This window comes from Microcebus murinus, chromosome 2, assembly GCF_040939455.1.
Source record: "Microcebus murinus isolate Inina chromosome 2, M.murinus_Inina_mat1.0, whole genome shotgun sequence".
NCBI classification, from domain to species: domain Eukaryota; kingdom Metazoa; phylum Chordata; class Mammalia; order Primates; family Cheirogaleidae; genus Microcebus; species Microcebus murinus.
The window spans coordinates 118708055-118734777 of NC_134105.1; the positions used below are offsets into that span (position 1 = coordinate 118708055).

Genomic DNA, 26723 nt, shown 5'->3' on the forward strand with positions numbered 1-26723 from the left:
CTCCCGTCCGCTCCCCGACGGAGACGTGCGGGGGGCGTGGCCCGCGCGGAGGCTGGTGGGGGAGCGAGCGGTGCAGGACGTGTGTGACGCGTCTCCTTCCAGCTCAGCGGTGTGTGAGGTGTCGCGGCCCCGCCGGCGATTGGCTGTTGAGGGCGAGTACGCGGCGGCCGTTGGTCGCCGGCAGCACGGAGCGAGGGCCGGGGCGGGCGGGAGGGAGATGGGGCAGCGGTGGCGGCGGCGGCGGTTCCAGGAGGCGGGCGCGGACGGACCGGCGGCCGCAGCGGCAGCGGCAGTCCCCGGAGTCCTGTGAGGCGCCCGTGTCCGCGCCGCTGTGGGCCCCGCGCAGAGGGCGGCCGGAACGCGCGCCGCGGAGGAGCCGCTCCCCTAGCGCCACAGCCTTTGGGGCTCTCGCTCCCATCCTCTCGCTCCTGCTCCGGCTCCTCCATCTTGGCCTCGGCAGTGGCGGCTGCAGGGAGGATGTGCCGCCTTCTGGCAGGGGGAAGAAGGAGGAGAAGATGAAGAAGTACCGGCGGGCCTTGGCCCTGGTCTCCTGCCTCTCTCTGTGCTCCCTGGTCTGGTGAGTAGCCGCGACACCAGGGGAGTTTCCGTGAGGGGAGACGTGGGGTGGGAGCAGCGCAGGTCACACCCCCAAGTCGTCTTGGGTTTTGGGGTCCGGGTTTCCAAGGCCCCCAAGAGAGGGACAAACCGATGTTTTATTCCATGTCTGTCGCTCTGACTGGCCTGGTAGCACTCTGTGCGGAGATTTTTATGGTGTATTTTGGAATTTACGGAGACTAAGTGGGAGAGAAAGGTGCCTGGATAGAGGGGACCACCAGGTGCCTTTGTACTCGGTTACTCTACCCGTGGGAGACGGTGCAGTGTTTGGGGTGGTGTTCCTATAGACCGTAGGTAAGTTGCTCTGATTTACCGCCAGTCATTAGCTTTCTTGGTGTGGTAAGGGCATAAAGCACGTCAGATATTGTAAGTTCCGGACGTGTAATTTTGAAAACGTAAGTCGTCACGTGGGTAAGAGTAATGTATAAGCAGTAGTTCTCGACATTTCTCGAACGAGTTTTGGCCCCAAGCACATGGGGCTGCAGTTCTTGGAAACTTTTGGAGGTGTTATGAAGTACTTTTTCAGTTGGTTTGGTGGAGAGGGTGTCTTGCATGTAGTGTATACTGTAGTTTTTGGTAATGTCCCTTCGTGATAGGAGAGTATTAGAAGACGGGAAGGGGGAAGAGTGCCTTGTCTCTAAAGCTTTTGGGGTTTCTGTGAACCCCAGGCACTTTAGGGTGTGTGTGTGTATATATATATAAATATAAATATATATATATATTTTTGAGGAGCAGAGAGAGCTTATAAGTTGAAGGATTGCTCTCAGTGTACTTGGAAAAACCATTCTTTCGTCCTAGGGAATTTCTTCAGAGATGTGTGACATTTGATGACTAAAAAGATGCTGCTTCAGTCAAGGCAATTTGCTGTTTGTCGAATTAGTGTCCTGCTTAGCTTATTTATGCAAAGCACCAACACTATTTTCATTTTTTATGGACGCCTCATGGATTCGAAAGGCACTGAAGTTGTAGAGTTGTTGCTTGCAGAAAATAATACATAAACAAAGGGGAAAAGAAAACACTTGCCTGGCTGAGGAATTTTGATTGAAAGGATGATAGACGTTTTAGAGAACAACAACACAAAAATGGCCTTTTGTCTGTCATTCTGAACTCTTTCAATAGAACCAATGACATTCTTCCCTTTCCACTTTTTAATATTTTGAGTTCCAAGAAGTTTCTGTAGGAGATGAGTCCACTGGCTGCTTTTTAAATTTACATTTGTAGGTGAGATAATGTAAGCTTGTATTTTTTTTCACCTCTTTCTGGGGCTGCCTAGTTGTTTGTCGATTATGTATTTTATTATCTCTTCTCTTTCTCCTTGTTTTTGCCATCTTTAGACCATGTTATTCTTCATCAGCCCTTGTTGAATTAATTGGTTGAGAAGGCAAAGGTTAGACTTTAATTCAGTTTACAACGCACCAGTATCTCTGATTTATTTTAATTGAATGATGAAACAAAATCAAGCAAGAGAGTGTGGCTCTTAAAATCATTTGTAAATTTAAATTAACCATGCTTCTATTACTTTTGCGAATTTCTGGCTATCTTTTGCTTAAGCTGACCTCAAATTATTTCCTCAACTTTATTCATTGGAAATAGTGAGAAGATCATGACCCATTAGAGAAAAATATCAGTCAGCATAGTATTGAAAATAGTAGGCATAGAGTTCTGTAATGTTTGTGGAACCCCAAAGTGAAAAACAGGTTTTTCAAGGTTTAAAAAAAGAGTGTGAAAAGTTTAAGAATTAATTTAAGAAACTATTGGTTTATTATATTTTGAGATTTGTTTGCTCTGCCAAATTTAGAGACTTTTGAAAATAATTATTCTTTAACAAAGCTATTAAAAACCATTAAAATAGGATGTTTATCCTTGATGTTTTTTTTTGGAAGGGTGATGATAAATGAGATTGGACAAGAGAAGTGGTGCATGGTGATGATTGGCAAAGGGTATGTTTTGTCTTTTGGGACTCTTCTTGGGAAGGTGAAATCATGGCACTGACTTACTGGAGGTCTGACTTTTGCTACAATCTGGTCTGGTTTGTCATTTCCCAACATTTCCATTGCCCTTAAAAGAAGTGGGTACCAAAAGCCATTGTAGGGTTAGACAAAAAGTTTGTAGAAGAGTTGATGAGTTCCTTTTAGTAGCCATTTTTGTCTTCTTTGTCATTCAAAAATTGTCCCCAAATTTTGTGATACCTTTCTGTTTTGTGGGTTGAGTGCTATATGTTTATACTACAATATTTTAGTTTTTAAAGTTTCCCCCATCCAACCAATATTACTGTATTTTGTTATCACCTTATTTGTGCTGTTATAGTTACATAGATCATGATTATGTCTCCCATCTGCTTTTGTCTTTCCACCCTAGTGTACTTACCTTAGATTACCTTCATAGAAAACCATCCTATCCATTTCATTATTTATTTGGTTACTATTTTTTCTTTTTGCATACTTTATGATTCTTGATCAAGTAGTATGGAGTAGTCTAGGTATAATTGCACTATAGCTGCAGCACAGAACAATGATAGCTAATATTTATTGTCATCTAACTCTGTGTCATACACATGGCATGTGCTTGATATATGACATCTTTACTCTTGACAGGAACCCTATAAAGTAGGTTTTAACTTCATTTTGCATTTTACATATGAGGAAGTAGAGAGGTTAAGTAACGTGGCTTAAGTTTAGTCGCTGTTAAGTTTTGGAGCTTAGATTTGAACTTAGGCAGACTGACTTGCAACACAGGCACATCACCACCATCATTCTTTGACTGTAGGTCAGAAGGCCTGTATTCTATATATATGGTTCTTACATCCTCAATATAGGAAAACTGATTCATTTATACCTCACAGGCTTGTTAGAATAAAATGAAATAATACTTATGATAGATCTTTGTAAAATAGTGAGAGTATATTATCTGTATATTTCTATATATTTCATCATGAAGTCATTCAACCAAGTTTTTTTCCCATGCCTAGTGTGTACCAGATGTCCTTATGAGCACTGAAAATCTAAAGATAGGGCAACCAGCTCATCTTGGTTTTAACACTGAAAGTTCCATAAATCCCAGGAATCCCTTGTATTAGCCTATTACTGCTGTAACAAATTACCACAAATTTAGTGATTTAAAATAACATACATTTATTGTCTTACAGTTATAGAGGTCAAGCCCAGAATAAGTCTCACTGGGCTAAAAAAAATTGAGGTGTCAACAGGGCTGGTTCCTTCTGGAGGCTCTGAGGAGAGAATCCATTTCTGGAGGCTTCCTGCATTCTGTGGCCCCTTCCTCCCATCACTACTCCAGCCTCTTGCTTTAAGTCCTCATGTCGGCTAATGACTGGTCCCTGCCTCTTCCCTTATAAGGACTTATATGATTACATTGGGTCCACCGAGACAATCCAGCATAATCCCCCTTTCTCATAATCCTTAATTTAATCACATCTGCAAAGTTTATTTTACCATGTAAGTTAACATTCAGGGATTAGGATGCAGACATCTTTGGGGGGGCATTATTCAGTCTACCGTACCCCCTCGGTCCTGAGTGAATTGGGCTGGTTGATCATCACCCTAAAGAGGAAAAAGACTTAATCAGTGGATATTCTGAGGGCGTATCCTAATTAGTAAAACATTGTGCATGTACCTTTAATATGTGCTTAATTGTAAATTGTATATATATGCCAATACAATATTAGTACACATAATAAATTAACACAAGTTAGATATTAGGAAAGATGAAATAAAAATACTTTCTGTTAACAGTACCCTTTTGCTATCATTAAAATAGTAAGAATTTTTAGTGAGAGCTATGTGATTGGTTTACTAGAGTTTAATTTTTATTAATACATCATAGCATAGATGAGGAATAGCTTTAACTAGTTAAGAATCTTAGCCCTGTTAACCTTTTGCTAATTTGTGCTTGCATTATTATCTTTGCTGTCTTCGCAGAAATTTTTTTTGAAGCTTCTTCATGTTGTGAGGGTCAGTTTAGTTAAAACTGAATGATCCCTACATCTCCTTACCTGGGCACAATAATTGACCATGAATCATGCTGTGCTGGAAGTAGACCTTTTGTTTGTGAAACTTCCACTCCTTCCGTAGGTTTCTGGCTATAGTCCTTGCTGTTCTTGATCCATGGCCAGCTGCCCCTTCAGACCAAGTATGAATCCTTATATTAATATTAATAAAACTTAATTTATTTTTTTAGAGACTAAACAGATCTTTTCTTCTTATATCCCAAAGAATCATCTTGGATAAGCTCATATTTAGATTAATTGGAAGAGCTGCATATTTAAACAATTCTCATACATTTGACAAGTATAATTGGTACTTACGAAGGTTTTTAGGCACACCAAAGGAAACATTTGTATTCTAGTTATGGTTCTATTAATGACTGTATGTCCTTGGAAGGTTATTTCTGTGAGTTTCATTCTCATCTATAAAATGGTTTGCAGGATGGATAGTTGAAGATGGGATTCTTTTAGGCAGAGGGTACATTCTTGTCATTGGGTTATCTAGAGTGTGAGTGTATGTGGGAAGAGATGGTAAGGGAAGCTATACCTAGGTTTTGAAGGGTTTTGATTATTGTGCAGTCGAATTCTGATTTTAACCTGACACAGGATGAGCAAGTAGAGTAGTTTAAACAGAACAGGAGCATGAGGTCACATTGGTCTTTTAATTCGATTGCTGTGGAGGGTCAAGTTGATTGGAGGGGATGTACTTTGGAGGCAGGGGGCCCTAAGTGGTGGTGACACAAGGAGAAAGTTGATAGATATCTAAATCAAGGTATATTGACCTTGATAATTTTACTGTGTCAGCCCAGCTTTCATTAATTGAAGAGGTTTATTTTTTGATTTTTGATTATATCTCTGTACCTTTTCATTTGCATTTGCTCTAATATTTTTGCTGGTTTCTTGCTCATTTGTTAATATGAGTAAGTGAGCAGAAAAGTAAAAAGCTAGAAAAATATAAACTGTTTTTGTCTTTTGTGAGATGATAAATAGAAACATTGAAAATCTCTGTTCTTTATCTTTTATCTAGAGAAATATGTTTCACTTGTTTTCTGTGTCTACTAATTTTTTAAAGACTCTGAATCTATTTCTGAATGAATATTTAAAAGAAATAAAATAGTAAAATAACATTTGCACCCAAATCATTTGATGACTTTTTAAAAAATGGTCTTTTAAAAAAATGGTCTTTTTTAAAAAGTGAACTTAATATGATAGACTGGGGGGAAAGTTTATCTTTGATCTGGGATATACATCCCAAAGAAAGCATCTGGTACTTAAAAGAGGTGTTGGGACATTATACACAGTATCAGATCCCTTCAGACAGGTTAGATGAAGCCAGATTGCCTTAATAGGAAAAGGTCTGTGAAAGAAAGTGTGACATGTTTCTGTAAAACTTGAGCACTTGTGTCCAATAAAAGATGACACATAATTTCTTTATAATATATAATTTGAATTATTTTAAAAAGAGCTAGATGTGTTACATGTTGCCCCTTTAGGTTATTAAACATTTGAGGATATGTTGGAATGGAAGCAGGTAGTAGGGTTGGCAGGCAATGGAAATAATAAAAGGTATCAGCATTTAACTTACCTTTGAGCATTGTTTATTTCATTTTTCAGTTCATAAACTTGTAAGTTATTCTCTCATGTTTCTCAACAATCTGAATGGAGGAATATGTATAGCTAATATTCCTGTGTTTATAATGAAAAGGAAGAGAGAAACGTGGAAAAAATTTAAGTGCTTTATTCTCTCAAGCTGTCTTCAGGTAGAAACACTTATATGTATGTAATACTTTTGTATAGTAGTTTATACATAACCAGAAAGAAACAAAATACTCTCTGCTTGAAACTTAATCATGTACTTGTTTCAGATTGTACTTTAGTGCCAGTTGTATGTTACCTATTTTTCAAGACCATATTTTAAAGTAATTTTTAAAGTAAAATTGCACATGTCACAAGGGAATGATAAATTGCTTTTGAGTATTTGCAGTATAAGAATGTTAATCCCTTGGGATGAACTTGTTTCATAAATATAGATTTTTTTTTGAAGGAAAGTTTGGTTTTATTTTAGAACTTTATAACAAATTGCTGGTTAAAATTATTTTATATTTTACATAAAAGTGATGTCTAGCTTTGTTTAGAAAATGTTTTGTAGCATTAACATGATTCATAGATACTAAACTAGTTTTGTATTGTTATGTAGTATTTGTAACGTAGTGGGAGAAAATATTTAAAGCACTAAGAACAATGCCTCAGTCATAGATAAGCGTGATTGTATAAGTTATTCATTCACTTTGGGTGTTTTGGTAATTTGTTGAGTAGAAGTTAGATGGCCTAAGTGTCAGAGTTAGAAATAGAAACCCATCAATTCATTTAAAATGTTATTTGGTTACCCTACAGTATATTTGGTGTAGTGAGGGATGTAAGCATGAAGCTGGTTGTCACAATACAGATTCTAATTTAGTGGAAAGGACATAAAACTAAGTCAGGTCTCTATTTTAGCGGTTTCTTTGCATTACTGATAGTGAACATTTATTGAGTACTTATTTCTCTTCTTTTTTTTTTTTTTTTTTTGAGACAGAGTCTCGCTTTGTTATCCAGGCTAGAGTGAGTGCCGTGGCGTCAGCCTAGCTCACAGCAACCTCAGTCTCCTGGGCTCGAGTGATCCTTCTGCCTCAGCCTCCCGAGTAGCTGGGACTACAGGCATGCGCCACCATGCCCGGCTAATTTTTTTTTTATATATATATCAGTTGGCCAATTAATTTCTTTCTATTTATAGTAGAGACGGGGTCTCGCTCTTGCTCAGGCTGGTTTTGAACTCCTGACCTTGAGCAATCCGCCCGCCTCGGCCTCCCAAGAGCTAGGATTACAGGCGTGAGCCACAGCGCCCGGCCCCTTATTTCTCTTCTAAGTGCTTTATATACATTAACTAATTTTATCCTCATTACAGCTCTTTTGAGATGGACACTCTTATTTTAAAGATGAAGAAAGGGGAGCACAAAGAAGTTAACTAACTTGCCCAGGTTCTCACAGCTAGTAAGCAATAGAGCCAGAACCTAAGTAGGCCAAGTTCTGAGCCTGTGTTCTCTCAACCAATGTGCTATCCTGTCAGTAGGCTGGGAGATGGTCTTGCGTAAGTTTTTTTTTGTTTTTTGTTTTTGTTTTATTTTTTTAAATTTCAGAATATTACAGGGGTACAAATGCTTTGGTCACATAAATTGCCATTGCACTGCTTGAGTCAAAGCTACAAGTGTGTCCATCCCCCAGATAGTGTGCACCGCAGCCATTAGGTATGAATTTACCCATGCCCTCCTCCCCCTCCCACCTGCCTGATCCCTGATGAATGTTACTTCATATGTGCACATGAGTGTTGATCAATTAAGTACCAATTTAGTGATGAGTACATGTGGTGTTTGTTTTTCCATTCTTGTGATACTTCACTTAGAAGAATGAGCTCCAAGCTCCATCCAGGATAATACAAGAGGTACTAGTTTACCACTTTTTTTTTTATGACTGCGTAGTACTCTATGATATACATACACCACATTTTATTAATCCACTCGATGGTTACTTGGGTTTTTTCCACATCTTTGCAATTGTGAATTGTGCTGCTGTAAACTTTTGAGTGCAGATGTCTTTTTTATAAAATGTCTTTTTTTCCTTTGGGTAGATGCCCAGTAGTGGGATTGCTGGATCAAATGGTAGATCTACTTTTAGTTCTTTGAGGTATCTCCATATTACTTTCCATAGAGGTTGGACTAGTTTGCAGTCCCACCAGCAGTGTAGGAGTGTTGCTATCTCTCCGCATCCAAGCCGACATTTGTTGTTTTGGGACTTTTTGATAAAAGCCATTCTCACTGGAGTTGAGTGATATCTCATTGTGGTTTTGATTTGCATTTCCCTGATGATTAGAGATGTTAAGCATTTTTTCATGTTTTTGGCCATTAGTCTATCTTTTTTTGAAAAGTTTCTGTTGATGTCTTTTGCCCATTTTTTAATTGTTTGGTTTTTCTCTTGCTGATTTGCTTGAATTCTTTATAGATTCTGGTTATCAGCCCTGTATTGGATGTATAGCATGCAAGTGTTTTCTCCCATTCTATAGGTTGTCTGTTTACTTTAATGATTGTTCCCTTGGTTGTGCAGAAGCTTTTTAATTTGATCAGGTTTCATTTATTTTTGTTTTTGCTGTGATTGCCTTTGGAGTCTTCTTCATAAATTCTTTGCCTAGGACAATGTATGTAAGAATTTTTCCACCATTTTCTTCTAGAATTCTTATGGTTTCATGCCTTAGGTTTAAGTCTGTTATCCATTGTGAGTTGATTTTTGTGAGAGGTGAGAGAGGTATGGATCCTGTTTCAGTCTTCTGCATGTGGCTATCCAGTTTTCCCAGCATTATTTATTGAATAGGGATTCTTTTCCCCAGTTTCTTTACATTTTCTCTGTGTGTCAGTTTTTCCATCTGAAAATGGCCATGCCTGGATTGGCTTAGGAAGGAATGAACATTAGAATTATTCATGAACATTTTAAAAGAAATGCACATGCCCAGGAATCTTACCTTGGAGATTCCAACTTTGTGATACTCTTTTGTTTGTGCATTCAAGTCAGTGTTACTGGATTAGATGAACTTTGAGATTTTTTTGTACATCTAACATTCTGACATAACTGATTTGAATGTTAGTGAATGTTAGTGAACAATACAGGAAGCTAAATTGTATAGTAGGTGCTTAAAGAAGGGAAAAATTAGGGCTGGAGTTCTTAGAGAATGCTTGACTTGGGTTTAAGGAAAATGATGTGTAGTTCATAAACTTTGCTTCTGTGGAAGTAGGTGCTTCATGAGCTGAAATAAGATGTGATGGTGTTGTTGATATGAATAATGGCTATTTCTGTGTGTGTGCATGTGCACATTGTCTGTTTGTCTGCCTGCAGTAGGCAGATGGCACTTAATTGTGAAGGAGAAAAAGAGTTATGAGTAAAATAAATAAAGTGCTTGATTTAGGTGAGAGTGGTAATAAGCAAACAAACCTGAAGAAAAAGTAAGAGATACATTTTGGAGATTATGATGGATTTTGTAAGCTGTGCCAGAGCTAGAGAATAAAGATCCAGCAAGAAAAGTTATGTTTCAAGAGTGTTATTTTGACATCATTGTGCTAGATATATTTCAGAGGAGAGAGACTTAGAGGGATGAGTACAGTTGGCCCTATGTATTTGCGGGCTCTGCATCCACAGATTCAACCAACCTTGGATTGAAAATATATTAAAAATCCCCAATAAAAATAATAATACAACGAGAAAAAATAATACAGATAAAAACAATGCAATATAACAACTTTTCCATAGCATTTGCATTGTATCAGGTATTATAAGTCATCTAGAGATGATTTGAGACATATAGGAGGATGTGTATTGGTTATCTGCAAATGCCTTTTCATATAAGGAATTTGAGCACCTGCAGAGTTTGGTATCCACAAGGTGTCCTGGAACCAGTCTCCTGTGGATACTAAGGGACCATAGTATGCTAGAAAGCAATTGGAATAATTGAAGTTTGTCCTAACAAAGACTTAACCTGGCAGTAGAAATGGAGAAGAGGGTGCATTGACTAAAGATTTTGAGGAAGTAAATGATCTGGTTTGGTGATAGATTGGCAAGCTGGCAATATAGTGCAGTAGATACAGCATTGGGTTAGGATTCACAAGAACTGGGTTTTGGTTTGCCTCTAACCAGCTCTTGTTGAACATTCCTTTCTGTCATCCATCTTGGAGTCAAGAGATACTTACTTAGGCTTCTGTGTGCTGTATCCTGTACAGGATTGTGGTGGACAAAACAGAAAAAGTAGGTGCTTTCTTGGAGTATGGTGTAATTAAAAGAATAAATTCTAGGGCCTAAAATTATGAATTTGTGAAAAATGTTCAAAGAGAAAAGAAACATCATTAAGTGGTTTTGATATTTTGTTGTTGTTGTTGTTTTTTTTTTTTTTGGCTTGGGCAACTAGAATTAGTGGTGTTGAAAAGAAATGGAATACTTGGCAAAGGGTTTAGAAGGGGAAAGAGCTGCTAGTTAGAGGTAAGTGGAATATCCACGTGGAGATATTATATAGGCACCTAAAATGCAGACATTTAGGTTGGAGGGAATCATTTTTGAAACAGAACATTTGACTTTTGAGACAATATGGAGCTTCTGAAGAAAATTAGAATAAAGAAAGGTGCCAAGCAAAGTAAAGCTCTGAAAAGAAGGAGGAAACTGTTTGGAAAGAAAAGATGGAAAGAGCTTTAAAGAGGTCATTTGAAAGGTCAGCAATAAAAAATGTCTTAGATAAGGCTGAAGGACTTGAAAACTGAGAAAAAGAACTTCTTTTCAAAAGTGGTGATTGATAAGGCTTTGGGAATAGAAATAGAAGACACTTGGAGAGCTGGTAGGCATGAGTTCTCATATATTTGTTGGCAGCCAGGAGAGAGAGAAGAGTACTTAAATTGAAAAAGACAGTTAAGGGCTAGAGTAACCTCATACTTGTATCCTTTAACCCATTCTATACAGTGCCACTAGATTTGTCTTATTATTATAAGACACAACTTTGATTATGGCAGTCCCTTGATAAAACATCTTTCAGAGGCTCTCTTTTGCCCAAGGATAAAAATTTAAATTCTGATGTTAAATGCCTGAAGGTTTGCCCCAAACCTACTGCTGTAGCTTTACTTTCCACTATTTACTTATATAGACTTTTGGTTTTAGCATGGCTGACCTGTTGGCTTGGTAGTAGTTTATTTGGAGAATGTGTTTATAGTTTTGAATTGAAAATTAAGGTAATGAAAATATTGTGTCTTGTTTTATAGGCTAAATACACCTTAACCAATTACTTAAAATACACTATTATCAAGTAAGTTTAGTGTATGATTATTTCCAGCAGCTTTGAGGACAAATTGTAATGGCCAAAATTTTAATGATAGGTTTAGACAGCAAAACAGAACATACTACGTTGTAAGTGCTTCCCTATGTTGGATCAATGAAATTATAGGTCAATTTAGTGATACAGTCCTCTGATAGAATTTGATATGTGGAATATTTAAGCTCAGAGAGTCCAAGACCATTCCTACATCAGGGTGAAGATTAACGGTCAGAACCACTGAAATTCAAAGGTTTGATTAGAAGCAGGCACTAGAACAGAGCTTTTTTCAGCTTAGCTGTACAGTTCCATGTGATTTGACTATGGACTGCTGAAGCAGCCAAATAGAATAAAAACTGGAAGGAGAAAGGGGTCTAGTGAGCCCTTACTCACTAGCAGACAGACCAAGCAAAAGAGAAGCAACTTTAAAAGAGCCCCAGACTGCTACCTGGTTAAGAAGAATGTCTGTCTTTTAATAAAACATTGTAATTAAAAGAAAATAGGGTGCTTATTAAGCAAAGGCACTGGAGCCCAGTGATCTTTTGGTCTTGTTTTATTCCTAGTGTGTTTGAGCAACATGGCTTCCATGTTATTCACTTATTTCCCACAAGTCTCTCAATACTTTGTAGAATTTCTGTAAATGTTTTCAAATTTCCAGGCAGTATTGTTCAAAAAGCCTATAATTTTCACAGTTACTTTAGCCCTACTACCCTAATTGAATGCCTGACACTATATTTCTGTACAAGGGATTAGATTGAAGTAATGTTTAAAAAGCAATTCTTCCCAGTTCAGTTCTTTTACCACAAAATCTTCTCTGATTATCCCTTTCCTAAATTCCTTTTTTTTTTTTTAAAGAGACAGGATCTTCCTTTGTTGCCTGGGCATGAAGGCTGTGGCATGATCACAGCTTTCTGCAACTTCAGACTCATAGACTCAGGTGATCCTCCTGCTTCAGCCTCCCATGTAGCTGGTTCCACAGGTGCACACCAGTGTGCCTGGCTAATTTTTCTATTTTTTGTTGAGGTGGGAGCTTGCTATGTTGCTCAGGCTGGTCTGGAACTCCTGACCTCAAGCCATCCTCCTTCCTCAGCCTCCCAAGTGCTAGGATTACAGGTGTCGCCACCAAGCCCGGCCCCTAAGCTCTTAATGAAAACTTTTACAATCCATAATCAAAGTAGGCACTCAACAGATAGATCACTGTTCTGGGAATAGGCAGCAAGTTCTTTGCCCTGGAGGTGCTTAGTCTTATATGAGAAACAGAAAAATAAACAGTTAATTTCAGTTCAGTGTTTGTGTGCTCAGGTAGAGATACTGAAAGGGCTATGAGAATTTAGAGTTGCTCCCAAAGATAAGAAGAATTAAAAGGATTTAGTCAGGTTTTGGATGGTGGGGAGTGGGAGTAGGGGCAGAACATTCTCTCTTCTTGAAAGAGAGAATAGCATGAGCCAGCGATTTGGAACCATGAGACAGCATGGTCTATGTACAAGGAACAACTAACTAAAGGTAGTTCTGTATCACTGAAGCATAAAGTGGGAGGCAGGGAGTAGTGGGAAATATGAAACTGAAGACTTAGACAATAGCAGAATTTTAGAGATTTTTAAATATGTGGAGAGAAGTTTGAATTTTGTCACCTAAATAATGGAACCATAAGAAGTCATAAGCAGGTGAATGGCAGTCTGATAATTTAATGTTGGGTTTTTGAAAGTGGTGTGAAGGATTTACTTGTAGAGATAGCAAGATAGGAATTACCAAGATCTGTTAGGAGATTGCTCTAGGTGAGAGATGAGGGCAGTCATAATAAGGATTGAGAAATACTTTAAAGGAATTTGGAGTAAAATAAACTGCAGATGGTAAAGGGAGGGCCAAGGCAAAGGAGTAGTCAGATGTTTTTCAGGGTTCTAAGCTGAGGACTGGGGTGGATAATAGTACCAAATGGTGGGATCTGAGTATATAGGATGAAGAGATTTGGAAAAGGAAGATAATGTGTTCAATTTTGGATTTAGTTGTTTTTTGAGATACTTTGGAATATAAGGGAACTTTTATATTCCAACTTTTATATGTTATATACACTAACTTTTAAATGAGCTTTATTCATTTGCAATATTAATATAGGGTATTGTTGAAGGGTTTTAAGGAATGGACCAGTCATGAGAAGATATTAAAGGGTAAAGGTAAAAGTTTTGATAGCCATCTGCTAAAAACCACAAGAGTAGCTGAAGTCTCCCATATAGAATATAAAGGAAAATTCAGAACAAAACCCTAGGAGCATCAAAATTTAAATATTGAGCAGAAGCAGCCTATTGAATGGGACTCGGAAGAAAGAGAGAGATGCGAAGCAGAAGTGTGTAATTTGACAAATCAGAGGAGAGAGTTTTAAGTGGAACCAATAGTCAAAGGTGCTGCATGTAGCAGGGAAATCAAAAAAGGTAAATTCTGCCACACCATACCAGTTTCAGTGGTATATTGAGGGCAGAGACTAGATTCCAGTGGCTGAGGACTGAGTAGAAGGTAAAGTAATTGAGATTACAGGTATACACTACTCTGAAATATGATATGTAAAAGTAGATAGAAAATGTAGTGGCTGATAACACTAACATTTGAGAGCATATTGTATGCCAGGCTAAGCACTGCATATACATTTATTTCAGTTTCTCATAACTCCATTTTACAGTGTTGATATGGATGCATACAGATTTTATAACTTGTTCTAGATCATATAACTAGTAAGTGAGGAGGAGCTGGAATTAAAACTCTTGGGTCTTTTGACTCTGACATCCATGCCCCAACCACTGTACTACACGGACTTCATATTTATCACTTGTTGCCATTATCAAAATCATGATGTTAATCGGTACTCTTCTTTTGTGATAGTTCATGTATTTTTGTCTTGATTATAACTCACCTTGACAAGTATCACCAATTCTCAAGTGAATGGATCAATGTTATTTTCTCAGCTTTCTTTTCATTTATCTGTTGGCCAAAAAATATTAGCTATGAAATGTAGCAATACAGAAAGATCATAGGCTTTGGAGAGAGAGAGATTTTAGTTTGCAGACCCAAGTTGAGTGACTTTGGGCAAGTTACTTCTAAACTTCAGTTTCTTTATTTGTAAAAATTAGATTGATACTTTAATATAAAAGTCTTGACAAATTAAGAAAATGATGATTTTTTTTTTCTTCTGGAAACATTAGATGTTTAGGATTGGATTGATTATACTCAGTTTATGCCACACTCTGCCTGTGTTCCCCTTTTTGCTGTGTTTTGCATTATAACTCCTTTCTTTTATCTTTTATCTTCAGTCTTACTCCTCTCTACCCCCATCTTAGGCATTCACCCAAGAGTAAATTTGGTGAGTGTTTTTCCAGTTAACCTTCCATGTATTTATTTGGATGTATATTTTCTTCCAAAATAGTAGTATTTTGCTTATATGTTTTAACATTTACATAAATGATATAATACTATTAATCTCATTCTTTTTCCTACTTTTTCCCACTTGCCACTTCTTTTTAACTGCTTTAGTTGCTAGAGTAATTATAAAAATGAATTCTAAGTAGTTTATGAGGTAGCAAATGCCTTCAGGAAGCCTTTTGTCATTCATTCATTCAACATGTATTTATTGAGTTCTTTGTGTTTAGGCTGCTTCTAAAGAGAGACATTGTGCTAATGATTAAAGTTAGGAGTATTCTGTTCCAGTTGCTTGTCTTGATATCCTGGTATCATAGTCTAATTAGAGTGGTTTTATAATCTTAATTATCTAGCAAGGTGAATCACATGCCTTTGCTTTATTTGTTAGCTTAGTTATTCTTGGACCTCTTTTTTCCTTCTGATATTTAAAAGTGTAGGATCCTGCAGGTATTTTGATAGGAGTTACATTTGAAGTGATAAATTATTTTGGGAAGAATTGATATCTTTATGTTTTTGTTACCATCATTCTATCCATGAACATATTGTATCTTTAGAGCTAAAAAAATTTTCTCTGTAAATGGTAGTGAATTATTTTTCTTAGATTAATTTATAAGTTATTTTATATTTTTTGATAGTGATGCTAATAGCTTCTTATTTTCTATTTGGTTATTGTTTGGGAAGAAAATACTAAATTTTTTCTATATTTTTAAATTGAGATAATTTATATACAGTGAAGTATATAGATGTTCACTATATAGTTGGATCAGTTTTGACAATTGCATACACCTATGTAACCCACACCCCATCAATATATAGAATAGGTGTAACCAAAATGTCAAAAAACCCCACAAAAAACAAAAAACCTTTTTATCGGGTGGTGGGCAGGCGGGAGGGGGGAGGGGAGGGGTGTATACTTACATAATGTGTGCGGTGGGGTATTGGACACGCTTGAATCTCTGGCATGTTGGGAGGACGGGGATGGGGGGTGCAGGGGCAATATTTGTAGCCCTAACAATATTTGTACCTCCATACTATGATGAAATAAAAGGGAGAAAAAAAAGATATAGAATATGGAGAACCTCTGGGATCCTGAGGCCTGGAGGAGGTTCTGCATGTGGCCAGCAGGTTGCTCTGCCACACATCTGGTTCAGTCCCAAGTGGTCCTTCTCTGGGCCAGCCTGATGTGACTGGGCCCAAGGGAACCTGAGCAAGGACTGGGTCCATTGCAGAGCCAAAGGGGTGGGAGAAACATGACATCATGGACGTGGTTTCATCTAAATATCACTGACCGGGAAACAGAAAACCTGTTGACAAGAGGAGCTGATGGCAGTTTTTTTTACAAGGCTTAGTAAAAGTGACCCATAGCTGTCACCCACATCAGGATTCAGAATGCGATTGATTACTATGACCTGTACAGAGGGGAGAAGTATGCCACTTTGACTGAGTTGATCCAGTATTACATGGAACATCATGAACAATTAAAATAGAAGAATGGAGATGTTAGTGAGCTTAAATATCTTCTGAACTGTGCAGCTCCTACCTTTAAATGAAAGGTGGTTTCTCAGGCACCTCTCTGAGAAAGAAGCAGATAAATTAAATTACTAACTGAAAAAGGAAAACATGGTAGCTTTCTTGTGTGAAAGAGTCAGAGACACACTGGAGATTTTGTTTTTTCTGTGTGCTCAGTTATGACAAAGGGAGGGCAGTGACGGCAAGTCTAAAGTGACCCATGTCATGATTCACTGTCAGGAATTGAAACACTGTTAGTGGAGGAGAATGGTTTGATTCTTTGACAGATCTTGTGAACCAGAAGAATTCTGTGGTAGAAACATTGAGCACAGTATTACAACTTAAGCAGCCCCTTAGCACAACTCATATGAATGCTGCTGAAATAGAAAGCAGGGTTCAAGAACTAAGCAAATTAGCTGAGACTCTATATAAAGTCAGACAAGGCTTTTAGGAAGAATTCAAGACACTACAACAACAGGAGTGCAAATTTCTCTACAGCTACAAAGAGAGTCAAAGGCCAAAAAACAAAAATAGGTATAAAAGCATCCTGTCTTTTGATCATACCAGGGTTATCCTATATGATGGTGATGCCAGTGAGCCTATTTCAGATTACATCAATGCAAATATTATCATGCCTGAATTTTAAACTTAAGTGCAATAATTCAAAGCCCAAATAAAGTTATATTGCCACCCAAGACTGCCTGCAAAACATAGTGAATGACTTTTGGCAGATGGTATTCTAAGAAAACACCCTAGTATTGTCATGGTAATGAAAGAAGTGGAGAGAGGAAAGGGTAGATGTTTTAAATACTGGCCTGATGACTATGCCCTGAAACAATATGGGGTTGTGCATTAGGAACGTTAAAGAAAGTGCTGCTCATGACTATACATTTGGAAGAGAACTTAAACTTTTGAACGTCAGGCAAGGGAATAATAGGGAGAATGGTCTGGCAATACCACTTTTGGACCTGGCCAGACATGGAGTGTCTGGTGACCCTGGGGACCTGCTGGACTTTTTGGAGGAGGTCCTCCATAAGCAGGAAAGCATCATGGATGCAGGGCTGGTCATGGTACACTACAATGCTGGAATTGGCCAGACAGGAACATACACTGTGATTGATATCCTTAGTGACATCATCAGAAACAAAGGTGTTGACTATGACATTGACATCCATCCAGATGGTGCAGTCCCAGAGATCAAGGATGTTCCAGACAGAAGCACAGTACTAATTTATCTATGTGGCTGTCCAACATTATATTGAAACACTACAGCACAGGATTGAAGAAGAGCAGAAAAAGCAAGAGGAAAGGGCACAAATTTATGAATATAAGTATTCTTTAGCAGACCAGACACATGGAGATCAGAGTCCCCTCCCATCTTGTACCCCATTTCCACCCTGTCCAGAAATAAGAGAAGATAATGCTGGAGTCTGAAAACATGGGCCTGATACAGTAGTAGAAAAGTTTCAGAGGAGAAAACCTGCCAAAAGTTTAGCACAGAGATAGATGTAGACTTTCACCCTTTCCCTAAAAAGACCAGGAACAGTTGTATGAAAGTTTATGTGAAGAACGAGTTTGGATTTGAAAGACTTACATTATAAGTCTTACAATGATAAGCAAATTTTCAAATTACATGATATCAAATTATCACTTACATGATAAGCAAATTTTGAAACCATTTAAAGACCACTATATTTTAACTCAACAATACCTGATTTCCAATTATTCATTCCTCAGATAAGAAGAAATCATTTCTAAAATGTAGATAATGTTAGATTTTATAGAATTTTGTTTTAAATTGAGGAAGCAGTTAAATTGTGCTCTATAATTTGAAGATTATGGAGATTCAAATTCTATTTATGGGCCTTTTTTCCTTTTTATAACTTTAATTTTTTTCCTCTTTGTGGGGGATGATAGGGCACTTGTAAGAAGAAATGATTTAGGAAAATTAAGTAACAACATTGTAGAGAAGTGAAAACAATCTCATTTACCATTCTTATCCAGTAGTGGATAATTCATTTTGAGATCTCTTCTCTCTTTCAATTTACCCAGTGCCTGAGACTGTCAGAAGCTTGCTCTCTACCTTTGTGTCACAATTACAGAATCATGGGGAAAAAACATGGAAGTTTATCAATTTGGATAAGAGGTGTGTTTTCTTCTTTGCAGATGACCAATTACCTTTCAGTTGTTGACTGAGAAGGTTGTGGTGGAAAACATTTGCTATATTTTCTCTGCATTTGAGTAATTGTCTTGTATTTAGGGAAAAAAGGGCATCTGTGGATGACCAGTGTTTTGGTTGTCAAATGTTGCTGACAAACCACCCCAAAACTTAGTGGCTTACAACAACCCCTCCCCAACTATTCTTCAATCTGAGCTGGGCTCAGTTGAGCTGTTCTTCTGCTGGTCTTGTGGGGGTCACTCATGTGTTCAGCAGGTTGGCTGAAACACTGGAATGGCTGGGCTTCTCTTTCTGCATGCAGTCTTCAGGGTCTCTCTTTCATGTGGTCTCTTTGAGTGGCCTTACTGGCAGGGTAACTAGTCCTCTTTTGTGTAGCCCAGAACTCCCAAGAGCTTTATTGATTAAACAAGTCACAAGCCCAGCCTAGATTCAAGAAGAGGGTGTGACAGTAGAGGTACAGTTCATTGGGTGAACACCAGTCTAACAGAGTGTCACAAACAGTGCCATGGAACACCAGTTATTCTTAGGCTAAGTAGAAGCTGCTGGTGACCTTGGGAAGCTGAAGCTCATACGGTAACTGTTAAAAGCTGAAAGTCAGACTGAGAAATAAAGAGAGGACCTTCAGGAAGCTTCCTGAACCAGTTCTGCCAGCTCTGAGTGTATTTTCTAAAAGATCACTTGGGTAAACTGGTCTTGTAAGGATGGATGTATTTAGAGGAACAGAGCTTTTGAGAATAGAACCACTCCATCACTGGGGGTACCCGCAGACTGTGGGAAATGTGATGCTTTCTTAATGTAGCTGTTTTTTAGTCAGGCTACAGTGAGAAGGAGCAGTCTGAACAGACGTCCAGTCAGATTGAATAGCTCATTTTTGTTTTAATCAAGCAGTAAGATTTGCTAATGATCTGCATTAAGTGCTAGTATTCTACCTTAAATCATAGTCTCCTCATTCAGACTCTTCTGGCCTTGGCTCCTGAAAGGAAAGCCTAGATCCAGCCCTGGTAGTAGTTCTTTTCTGAGGTCTTTCACTCCCTTGAAACCCTGGGAGCACAGTGGCTGCCATTTTCACAGACAAAATGTTCATTGATTTCCACACCCCACCCACCTCCACCCCCGCCACCTGCCCTTGCCCCAATATCTCCTGAACTTAAAATTGCTTCAGAACACAGGTGGGGCCTGAAGGTATTACTTTATTAGGGGAACGTAATAACTACTGTCTTCTTGTCAAGCCTGTAAAGAAAGAGATTCCAATTTAGTATTTGCAAGAAGGATCTTGAATCCTGTCCTTTTTATTGCATTATCACATTGATTTTCCTTTTGATTTTGTGGTATGTTTTGACTTGACTTTGGGGGCAAAGTCTTTCACCAGCCTTCAAGGGTTTGATTGTATAAATATATCTGCTGTATTAGCATCTCTGCTTGTAGCTTAAGATCAGTTGTTTTTGCACTTGGAATGCAAGTACCTGATCTTGGCTAGCTTTGTTTGTTATATAGGACCTTGATTTCATTTAGATTTCCCTCCAGAAGGCCAGTCAGTTATCATGTTGTTATATAAACTTACACCAAGACAAGATTTATCATAGTCCTGAGGTTGCTAAGGTTTGTCATGTATTTGGTAAGAGGTGATTGCAGGTTCTGAGATGAGGTGACTTTACATGGGTTGGAATCAGGCAGAAGGGCTGGGATGATGGGGCAGCTTGAGGTGCAGGTTTAAAAAAATAGTGAAAATGAAAGTTCCAAAGAAGTGGATTTGAGGAAATCATAGGGTCCAGGGCCAAAGCAGTCAGTAATGGGTGAATCAGATAGGTGAGATACATGTATGCAGTCTAATTCTTGGTTGCTGATAGACATTAAATATGCATACTATTCCATAGCTGGCTAAGTATTTTAAAATTATAAGCATTGGATTTTACATTTGAAATGAAAGAATTATCTGGCACATGGTATTGGGGTTTTTAAAAAAGCTAAAATTTAGAGTCTTAATAGCTTTTTTTAAAAAAATTAAAAAGGCACCTCATGTCTAGCGTGTGGCCCTTCTGAAAGTTATGATCATCTCTCCAAGTGAAATCAGTGCCTTTTCAAACATGACTAAAGGGGATGATGATAAAATAGATGTAGAACTTACTTGGTATGTGTGCATTTGTTACAGAGCCCTGTTGCTTTGGAATAGCCAAGAAAATGATCAAGATTATTTTTATGGGTTATTTTACTGAGGATTTTAAGAATTAATATAACATCTTGGGTTATTTCTAGTTCAGGGGAATGTGGAAAGGTATGTAATTTTGAGGTGTTTTGTTGTAGATGAGTAGTCTATAGGGGAAACTTAGACTGTAGACATAAATACAAATCCAGTGCAGTTTTGTTTTCTTTATGTTTTTAGAGGAATAAAGTTTTATATCATAAGCACATGACCTTGCTGATTCCAAGATGCCTTTATTAGGATCTGTATTAGCCCTTAATTTTGTTGAACCCTTGTATCTTCCATAACTAAAAATTTTGTTCCTTTTTTACTGTGGGCAGTTCACAATAAGGCAGAAATATTAAACAGTTGATTTTAATGTGTTGCATAACTTTGCTGTATATCAGACTAATTTTTACAAATTTTCATCCTATGCCTCAAATCATGTAATTAATAATTCACCTGTTTATTTATGACCTGTTTTTCTTTTATTAATAAAAGCTAATGGAAAAGGGTGTTTTTGATGATTAGAATTAGTAATTTTTCTACAGATATGAAGAAATATTATTCAAGAATATTAAAAGGTATGTAATATTTTATTGGTAAATATATCCTTTAAAAGGAATAAATACCATTTTAGGATGGCATTTTGATGTGAATCATGTAAATGTTGAAAACATGCTGCTTATTGATGTTTTAAGAGATTCCCGTAATTGCCTTTTGCCCACATGTATATTATATAGTCTATTTGCAAGTGTTTTTAAAAAATGAAGTTAAAAGAATAGTTTATGTAGAGAAACATTAGGGGATATTAATTGTCTCCCCACCTGTATTTATGAGTATTAGTTCAATTGCTTTGCTGGTTGCAAAGCTGTATTATCAGAGTAAAAGTATATTTGTAAACTGTATGGGAACCAAACGTTTAGGAGTAAAACCATTTTCTTAAGGAAAAAAAGAAAAAAGACCATTGTCATCACCCCAGACAGTTCTCTCATGTCCCTTTCTAGTAAATCCCCTGAAGATAACTGGTGATCTGATTTCTATCACCATGTATTAGTTTTGCCAATTCTGGAACTTCATCTAAATGGGATTATACAGTATTTACTCTTGTATCTGGCTTCTTTTACTCAGTGTAATATATTTGAGATTTATCTACTTTGTTTCATTTATCATTAATTAGTTCCTTTTTATTGCTGAGTAGTAGTGCACTGTGTGAATGTACTACAGTTTGTTTATTCTGTTGATGATCATCTGGCTGCTTTCAGGTTTTGGCATTAGCGATAACAAATTCTGGGGACATTCTTCTACAAGGCTTTTTGTAAACATAGTTTTTATTGCTCTTGAAAGGTACCTAAAAGTGGAATTGCAACTGCTGAAACAGATGGATATTGTATGCTTCTGGGTGTGATATCTTGAGAAACACATAATATTACTTAAGTGAAGGATTCTGGCCAGGAATATATAACCTTAGTCTGGTTATGATGAAACATCAGATAAACTACACTTAAGGACCACCATACTATATAAAAAGAAAAGAGAATGTGTCTTTCAGAAATATTAGTGCCACATAAAATAAAGACCAAGAACTGTTCCAAGTTAAAGGATGCTGAAGAGACATGACAAGTTCAGGACGTGATCATAGACTCAATTCTGTACTGAGGAAAAGAGGAATTCTATAAAAAGCACATTATTGTATAAATTGACATGATTGCAGTATGGATAATAAAGTATTGTGTCAATGTAACATTTAGTGAAATTGGTTATTGTACTGTAGTTATGTAATAGAATATCCTTATTCTGAGGAAATACATACCAAAGTATTTTAGAGGTAATTTACAGGGAGAGTAAGAGAGAGAGGGTGAGTGAGCATGCCATGAACAAATGGAAAATGATGAAACAAATGAGTAAAATGTTTTTTGTACTATGCTGGCAACTCTTCTGAAAGTTTAAAATTATTCCCAAATAAAAAATTTAAGAACTGGGGTAGGATTTCCCTCTTCTGTATTAGAGATGTAGATAAATTCAAATTTATCATTAGTCTATTCCACTTTTTTCTATTCCTTGTGCCAGTTTTGCTACTTTTCTAAAAATTTATCAATTTCTCCTAATGTTTTCAAATATATTTTTATATATTGTTTATAATAGTTTATAATTTAAAAAATCTACTTTGTTGGTGGTTATTTCATCTTTTTATTTCATATTTTGTTAATTTGCATCACCATCTTTCCTTGATTGATTTTGCCAGAGGTTTGTCTTTTAGTATTTTCTTCAAAGAACCAGCTTTTAGTTTTCTTAATATTCTTTGCTATTTTTTTGTTCTCTACTTTAATGATGTTTGTCCACATGTATCCTTCCTTGTTTCTTTGTATTTGCACTGTTTTTTTATTTTTTAACTTTTTGAGTGGAAAGATTAGCTCTTTTGTTATCGGTGTTTGTCTCCTAATATGCTCGAAAGCGTAGTTTTCTTGCTGTTATTTTATCTGCATTCCACCAATTTTGACTGGTAGTCTTCTGCAAAGGTACTTCATAATGGTCTTTATTGATTCCTCTTTAACTAAATGATTATTTTGCTAATTATTTCTTGCATCCAGGCTTTGGATATTATAAACTGTCTTTTTGTTACTTCAAATTTTGTTGCAGTATGGTTGGAGAGTATAGCCTGTTAAATCTTGATTCTTTAGAATTTGAGCCTTCTTTTGAGTCTTTAGTTTATGGTGTTTGGGAAATATTCCATATGTGCTTGAGAAGAATGTTTAGTTCGTACTTGGTATAAAATTCTTTATATTTGACCAAGCTTATTTCTTATATATACTAGAAGTCTCTTGTTTCCAAGTAGCTTTTGTCCACTTAATCTGTTATTTTGTGAGAGGTAATTTAAAATAGGCAACCATACTTTCTGATTATTATGTTTCTACCTGTAGCTTTTTCAGTGCTTGTGATATATATTTTGTATTGTTAGCTGAATATGTACTTATAATCATCTCTTTTTACTAATAATCAGTCTCTCTTAAATGCTTTTCATCTTAAATTTGATTTTTGTCTTAATCAAAATTGCTACTTTGTTTTTATGTTTTCTTAACACTATATATTTACTCATATTTTTAATGAGTTGAAAATTACTGCTAATGTTTCTTAACAGGTCTTTGTATCTGACGTAATGTTTGTTACTTATTGGGTAGTGTTATGTGCTTCTAAAGTTTCTTCATTAAAATTCAGAAGATAACAACTCATTTGAAAGTTTGATAGACTCCAATTTAGTTTTGTTCCCTGCATTTATCAAGCTTGTCCTGTTTGCATATCAGCATATTCTTTCTTATACATTAAAATGCATCTTTCTGGAATCATTGCATTATGTTGTTAGATTTCTTTGATAGGATTATAAAAATGATTGTTAAAGTTAGTTCAGTATTTCTGTGCTAGCCAGATGTAAAAAGGTATCATTCTAAGCCACTGGATATCATTTTAAAAGTGTTTTTTCAGTCAACTTCAACAACCTTTTTGATGAAATCTTCCTTGGCATCTTAAAGAATATTCTCTGCCTTCTTATTTAAGTCCTTCTTGGCTCTTCAGTTGCTATGTCTTCTAGAAAAACTTTCCCAAGTCTGTCTCCTGTTTTCTTTTGTAAGAACTAACTGATTTCCCTTTTGCCCTAACACTTAATCTTAACCATTATTTTTTGAAACACATAGTTGTAACACACTCTTGAAACAGCAGGATGCTTGGCGCAATATTAAATATTGTAGGTAGCCACTACAAGAAGAACTTCAGTCACTACACATGCAAGTTGAAAATATTCCTTCAAGAAAAAAATATGATTTTTAGAATGAAAGCAATCAGGTTTAAGAAAAGACTAAATTCCCCAGAATATGCCTATTGAACCTAGGCATTCATTTCTTCTGGTGTTATTTGGATGCCAACATTAATTCCTTCTGTACCTGTAGTAATTTTTAAAAAATCTATTAACCATTAAGCCATATCTGAAAGAGGTTTTATGAAAATTATAGGTAAATAATATTTTTTAATAAAATAGTAATATATAGTCTTAATATAGATTAATACATATATAGTCTAGTAATATGCATTAAGTATTTTTCTTATATATGGAGAGTGAACAAAAAAAATGAATATGTTAAGGATGTAAATGAAAAATTAAAATTGAGCATTCGATCGTTCTTAATTCAATTCCTGTCAAGCTCTATAGAGTTTATAATTTATGCAGATTTTTTTTGTCTGTTTGAAAGAGTTCCACTCTGGCAACTGTACTCAGGCTGAGTATTAAAATAATATATGTGAAAAGTAGGTACAATATTGAATTCTCTTTTTTTCTTTCTGTTTTAAAAATTGACAGCGTTCCACAACTTTTTCTTATGGTAATTTAAAAACAGCCTTCTGAGAAATGTGTCATTAGATGATTTCATCCTCGTGCAAGCATCATAGAGTGTATTTATACAAACCTAGATGGTATAGCCTACTACACACCTTGTCTGTTGCTCCTAGGCTACAAACCTGTACAGCATGTACTGAATTCTGTAGGCAATTATAACACAATGGTAATAAGTATTGGTATAGCTAAACATATCTAAACATAGCAAAGGTACAGTAGAAATATGGCATTATAATATTATGAGAGTACCTTTGTATATGTGCTGCATCATTGACCAAAATGTTATGTGGGACATGACTGTATATACACATAGTCAGCTTTCAAATAGTGAGTAACATAAAAGTTGTCAAATCATTTTGAACTGAGGGAGAGTGTCAAGGACTTAAAGATTGCATTTGTCTTGATGTGATTTCTGGTGCTGAGCTTCTTAGAGTCTAGAAAGAACTCATTTAATTAGGATTGGGATTTTCATATTACAATTTTAGCAAGTTGCTTAAGTAGCATGGAATCTGGCCCATTTAGTCATGCAACAAAGTGCCGTCAAGCCATTATTAGTGTGATCCATTGGATCTTAATCAGGGGGTGTGTATCTAATTCATCTGGGGAGACTTGTTGAAAGTAAGGACCCCATTAATAAAGATTCATTTTTATTCGGTGGATATTTCATTTTACTCTGATGGTTTAAAATTTCTTTACTGTTATTAGTTGGTGACAATTTTTGTCTATTTTAGGCCTTTTCTTATGCAGACTGTTAAGGTTGTCTCTTATGGATCTATCCTCTGATTTAGAGGCCTGACACCACAGATTGCTTCTCTTGTACTGTGTACATACATGTTTTCTGTAACTCATATGGTAAGTCCTTGAGGGCACAGTCTCATATAGCTTTGAATCTCCTGTGGAGGTTGTATTTTTTCCTGTGGGGATCTGTATTTTCTAAAAAACTCAAACAGTATATCTGCTTTAATTAACATTTGTCCTTAAATGGGAACTGGGGAGGACAAATCAATTTATATACAGTAGTTTCCCCTTATCCAGCAGTTTTACTTTCTGCAGTTTCAGTTACTGGTGATCAACTACAGTATTAAATGGAACATTCAAAAAATAAACAATTTATAAGTTTTAAATATTTTGCTGTTCTAAATAGCATGATGAAATCTCATGCTGTCCTACTCTTTTCTGCCAGGGACGTGAGTCATCCAGGCATTCCATGCTGTCTATGCTACCTGCTTATTACTCCTTTAGTAGCTGTTCCAGTTACCAAATGGACTGTTGTGGTATCAGAGTATTTGTGTTCAGGTAGCCTTTATTTTACTTAGTAATGGCCCCAACCTGTGAGAGTAGTAATGTTGGCAATTTGTATATGTCAAAGAGAAACAAAGTACTTCAAATGAAAAGATGAAAGAATTCTTGACAATGAGGAAAGAAAAATGATTGTTTGCTAAGGTTGCTAAGATCTACAGTAAGAATGAATCTTCTATCTATGAAATTGTGAAGAAGGAAAAAAAATGTGTGGTAGTTTTGCTGTGGCTTCCCAAACTGTAAGCAGTAAGGAATGCATGATAAGTACTTAGTTAAGATGAA

At 36.6% G+C, this 26723-nt stretch overlaps 1 protein-coding gene and 1 pseudogene across 5 annotated transcripts in view; both read left to right on the forward strand.

Moving 5' to 3' along the window:
* The first annotated feature begins 217 nt into the window (after positions 1-217).
* Positions 218-26723, forward strand: part of SUCO (SUN domain containing ossification factor) — an 87769-nt gene continuing 61263 nt past the window's right edge. For 2 of the 5 annotated variants that reach the window (XM_012765120.3, XM_076000389.1), the window contains exon 1: positions 218-577. In XM_012765120.3, coding sequence (XP_012620574.2) covers positions 516-577 — 62 coding nt within the window. In that variant the 5' untranslated portion in view covers positions 218-515. The remainder of the gene's footprint in view (positions 578-26723) is intronic. The other 3 variants (XR_001154267.2, XM_012765119.2, XM_012765121.3) reach the window with 2 other exon arrangements.
* On the forward strand, positions 7214-25676 carry LOC142869598 (tyrosine-protein phosphatase non-receptor type 11 pseudogene; annotated as a pseudogene).